This window comes from Microtus oregoni, unplaced genomic scaffold (genome assembly GCF_018167655.1).
Source record: "Microtus oregoni isolate MIOR12 unplaced genomic scaffold, Mior012 000016F_ref0000370, whole genome shotgun sequence".
NCBI classification, from domain to species: Eukaryota; Metazoa; Chordata; class Mammalia; order Rodentia; family Cricetidae; genus Microtus; species Microtus oregoni.
In genome coordinates, this window is record NW_024543075.1 from 322,104 (window position 1) to 327,276 (window position 5,173).

The window sequence follows — 5,173 nt, forward strand, 5'->3', positions numbered from 1 at the left end:
TATAGTGGCACATACCTCTAATCTCAGCAAAAGATTAGGGAGGCAAAAGAGGTGGATTTCTGTGAGTTAGAGGCCAGCATGGCCTACTTAGTCCTAGAACAGCTAGAGCTGTATAATAAAAACTTGTCTTATAAAGACCAAGCCTCCCTGCCATCCCACCAACCAGTGTGTCCTCAAATAGCAAAAGCCTGGTCAGACTTTCTGACTTAAGCTATTGTGTCCCCCTAGCCTAATCTGGTGGTCTGAGCAGGCAGAAAGGAAGCTACTCATTGCCAACAAAGGCGCCAGGCCCCCTATCTGGGACAGGGCTGTCACCCCTCCCGTGGTTCTTTTCTGCCTCATTTGCATCCCACTTGGAACAGAACAATTTGATACAAACCAACTGCTTTTTAATGTAGAAAACAAATGTCATGTACATAAATATGATCTGGGGCATAAATAAAGTAAGAAAATAAGAGATGTCTACAAAATAAATTACTTATAAATATCACACTGCCCAGTAAGTGCGGTGGAGAGGCGCCACAGCTCCCCTGCAGCTGCTGAAAAATTTAGGGCTTCCCAATCTTGTTATTCTTTTGCAAATGCAGGGTGCAGGTTGATACAGGCAGCAGGGGACACACCACCGATCCACACAATGCCTGGTGACCAGAGGTAAGAGCCAGGAGCTGGGGAAGAGCACAAGTGGCCACAGCCGGCCCATGAGCTCCGTACTCTGGGGTTGGAGAGCCCAGGTGAGCTCTGAGAAGGGGTGTGACCTGGGCAGATAAACTGCTGGGGCACAGGTGGCAGCTTGGCTACCCACTCAGCTGAGGGTCCACTCCTAAGCCTGGCTGAGGGCCACTTCCATCTGATATCTAGAAGTATGGGAAAGGGAAATTAAGTGGTCAGCTGGAATTCTTAATCTCAAAAATCATCCTGCAAGGCTCCCAAGGTTTTCCAAGCTGCTCTTTGTTCCGAGTTTGTGACCCCCATCAGTTCTAGTCAGGAGGCACTTGGGGGCAAGTTGAGACCCCACAGGGTCCAGCCAGTCAACACATACTTCTGAGCCCACCTCCTGCACATGAATTTTAAGTAGACTTCACATTTTCTGGCTACCCTGCTGAAAATGTCCAAACCACACAGATTTGGCTCAAAATTAAGAATGTCTCATAGGAGTGAGTTCCCCATTAGTGGAGGTATTCAAACAGAACTGGAGTCACCTAGCCACAGGTCAGCAGCCGCCTAAGTCAGTGGGACTCAGATGGTAGCCGGGCAGGTAGTCAATTTAGGTTCACGATCAAGTCTAGCCACTAAAACCACACACGGTCAACGACACTTAGAATATGTACAGCTTCTAGCACATCCTCCTAAAGGGGAATTCATGGGGTATTGGGGTTTTCTTCATCCTGTGGGAAGTCTGTCACTTCTGGAAGCTGGGGCTCTTCACCTCCATGTCTTCCACCATCCCGAATGGATCCATGCTGTCGGGATCCAGGGGCAGGGGAAACAGTTTAGACTCCAGCTGGTCCCTGGCTTCCAAAAAGGACCGGGGAAACACGGGGATAAAGTTGGAGGGCGCTTTGTCCTGGAGCTGTTGCCTGTATTTGGACCTGATGAGGATGATGTGGAGGCGGTGCTTCGGGGATTTGTACTGGTTGTAGCCTAAATAGTCCAGTTCCTCCCTGAAGGTGCAATCTTCCTCCGAGTAACGAATCTTTGGAGAAAGAGACAGACAACCATGAGCAAAAGCGCTGTGGTGGTGGCCCATCCCCATGGCCACCAGTGTGCTTCTCTAGCAATTGCCTTTAAGCACAGAGAAAAAAAAAATCACCTCTCATCCCATAACTTGGGAGGCAGAGATAAGAGATCAGGAGTTAAAGGCTAGCCTAGGCTGCCTGAGACTAGCCCTGATAGTCCACTCCTGAAGTACCCTAGCACTTTCTCTCTCTCTTTTAGTTTTATTGATTTTTATTGAGCTCTACATTTTTCTCTGCTCCCCTTTCTGCCTCTCCCCTCCCCTTCAACCCTCTCCCAAGGTCTCCATGCTCCCAACTTACTCAGGAGATCTTGTCCTTTTCTACTTCCATATCGGTTAGATCCTAGCACTTTCTCTTGAGACAGAATCTTAGTAAATGAAGCCCTGGCTAGCCTGGAACTCATTAAGGCTAGCCTTGAACTAAAAAAAAAAAAAAAAAAAAAATCCACCTGCCTCTGCCTCCAGGAGTACATGGATTAAAGGCATCCAATATCTTGTCAGGCCTGCATTTTCTTTTTGAAACAGTCTCACGTAACTTATGCTGACCTTGAACTCCTGATCCTCCTGCCTTCCAGTCCCAAGTGAGGGAGCAGAGGTGCTCAGATTATGCAATATTCAGTTGAACCCAGAACTTGGAGCAGCTAGGCAACAGGGCTCGACCAGCTGAGCTCTGTTCCCTAGTCCTGGCACGTCTTTAAGAGAGGGTCTCACTCCATAACCTTGACCTTACAGCAGTCCTCCTACCTCAGCTTCCAGAGGGTTGGGCTGGCAGGTGCGTGCCAACATGCCTGGCAGGTACCAGTTATCCATCCCAGCCCTTGGCTGGGCAATCCTCTCGCAGCCAATGGCAGGGTGCAAGTTTCCCTGGCTTTTAACTAGTGACATTAAAGTCTGGTGTTATTTACCACTTGGAGAACTCTGCTCCCAGTTTTAGGCGTTTTAGGCTTTGCCTGGGGCCCCGGGGGAAGAGGGAGTTCCTGTCTAGACCTGTAGCACAGGAAGCTTTTCTAATGCTGAGGTGATGGAGTCTCCTACCATTGTGAGTAGAGAAGCCCCCCTTCACAGGCAGCAAGCCAGGATCTGCCTGATAATCCGCAGCCCCTCCCCCACACCCAGGGCCAAGCCCCGACCCTGTGGGTGGCCGGAAACTTGTCCCCCATTCTCAATACCAGAACATTCCTAGTCCCCCAGGGTTCAGGTACCAGTGGCAGTCTCCCTAACTGGTGCCACATCCCTTTGGGGAGCCTGGATGGTTCTGTAAACACAAGTCGCGTTTCTCCTAAGCCTGCTGAGGTCGCTGAACTGCAGGTGGAAGAGCGATGGCAGATAAGGCTCTGATAACAGGCTAATTCCGTGAACGCGCGGCTCCTGCCCTGGCTGACAGCACGGGGATAGAGCCACCAGGCAGCAGAGGCCGTGCTCCCAGAAAAAGGTGCAGTGTAGATAAACACGGGATGTGTTTCTCTTGGAGAATTCTTTGGGAGAACTGGTCACCCTTTCTTCATATAGGAATAATAGATTGTGGGGCTTCTTTTTTTTAAAAAAAAAAAAAGTCAGGGAGAATTTGCGACGGACTGTGTCCGTCCAATGGATTCGGAGCAGTACTGGAATTGAGGGGCAAAGCTGCCACAGGCCTTCCCACCCCAGTGAGATTAGATAGACTGGAGGTCGAACGCCCCTCCCAGCACCCTCACCACAAATATCTCAGGAAACACTGTGATGGGAGATTTGTTCGGGCCTGGAGTATCAGCTTTAGGACAGGCACCGGACCCACTTCTTTGTAACCTGCTCCTTTGCAGAGGCCTTCCCTCCCCGAAGACCCCTCTCTTCTCTGCTCTCCCTTTTCTTTCTTTGTGGTCTTTTCATGTAGAGAAATCGACCTGAAGAGCCACAAACAATTAAAGACTCTTAAAGAAAAAGCGAAACGACAAAAACTTGGAGCCCGGTGGCCATCGTTCCCCACAGAGAACCGTCTACTACCACTGGTCCCCTCTCCTTCCAGGAGCCCAGGACTGGTTGGGAGGCCTTGGCCAAGGGACCTCACACGGCTGCCTCCCGTACTGCTAGAGGGAGGGCTGGAGGCTTCTTTGAACTCGCAGCCTTTGTTCCCAAAAGCCCTAGCCTTCCCACTTCCAGCCTCCCGGATTTCAGGAGTACCTAGACCTGACCAGCTCGCCCCACCCCCAGCCCCCCAGCTCCCAAGCAGGTGAGCCCTTTAGGGACATTCTAAAGCAGCCTAGTCCTACATCACCATGTTCCAAGGACATAGAAATTGAAAAGACACTTCCTTTCTTCTGTTTTTTCTTTTGCTTGAGGGAGAGAAAGGATATCGAGGACCACACACGCAATGGCTGGAGAAGAAAAGGGCAGAGGTGGGTTTTCCTGTTCAATATCAAAGGGGCCGAAAGCTGAAAGGGACCCAGCAGCCAGCCGAGCTCAACTTTAGGAAGGATTAGACATGCTCTGCGGGCCTCCTCAGACCCCCGCTACAGCCTGGGGCCATCACTTTCCGCAGGGAGGGGGGAGGAGAGTAACGTTAGCTTCGCTAGCACTAGATACCTGGCCCTCGACGTTCCTTTTGGGCCCGAGCAGGGGGTGAAAAGACCCAACACGGACCCAGCGCGGCCCGGAGCATTCCGCCGCGTGGGGGACACTCACCAGCCCCTGTATTTTTCCGTCCGCGCTCATGCAGAGGTACCGTACGCTGCTGACGTCCTTGATGGCAATCGTCTTCAGAGCCACCGCGCGGAACTCTAGCAAACCTGCAGGCAAGAGAAGGGAGAAGCTGCAGCCGGCACCAAGCAACACGTGGGAACCACACTATTTCTCCCCTCCCCAAACCCAGTCTGGGAGTCCAGGGGATTTGTTAAGGCCAAGTTAGCACGCCCGCGAACTCCTGGGGGCGCAAGGGACCCCAGGGAACGCGCTGGCAGACACTCACTTCGTTCGTTTTGTTCATCCTCGCAGTCCACGGAGCCGTCGCTCCGGATATTCAGGAAGCAGTTGGAGATGTGGGGACCAGCGGCGTACAGGTGCTGAAGGCGGGTGCTCTTGCCCCAACCGTAGAGAATGAGTGGCTCTTCATCGGACAGAGCCAGGGATCGCCGGACCAGGGGACGCCCAGCCACGGCCAGCCACAGAGTGGCCAGGACCAGGGCTCGGACCACTGCACGCCCGTTCTGCGTTCTCCACATGGCACCAAGGAAGGGCTCGTGAGGCACGACTACAAAGGTGGCGTGGAGGCTGCGGTGCAGCGCAAATGGCAGGCGCACAGAGTCCGTGGCCAACAAGGCAGCTGGGCGCTTGCGGCGCGGGGCGCGCAGCGCTGCTGCTCCGACGGCTCTGTGGCTTCGGGCACGCAGCCTTATATACGTTTCATCCCGCAGGCCCGCGGGTAGGTGACCGTGGCAGCAGAGCATTTCTCCTCCTAATTGCATC

The 5,173-nt window shown here is 52.8% G+C and overlaps 1 protein-coding gene across 1 annotated transcript; it reads right to left on the reverse strand.

Moving 5' to 3' along the window:
- Positions 1-502: 502 nt before the first annotated feature.
- Positions 503-4,929, reverse strand: LOC121458067 (fibroblast growth factor 15-like). The gene is made up of 3 exons (XM_041667190.1): positions 4,677-4,929; positions 4,394-4,497; positions 503-1,693 (listed from the first exon to the last, which is right to left on the reverse strand). The coding sequence occupies exons 1-3, from the start codon at positions 4,927-4,929 to the stop codon at positions 1,400-1,402; spliced, it is 651 nt and encodes a 216-aa protein (XP_041523124.1). The 3' UTR covers positions 503-1,399.
- Between the last annotated feature and the right edge of the window lie 244 nt (positions 4,930-5,173).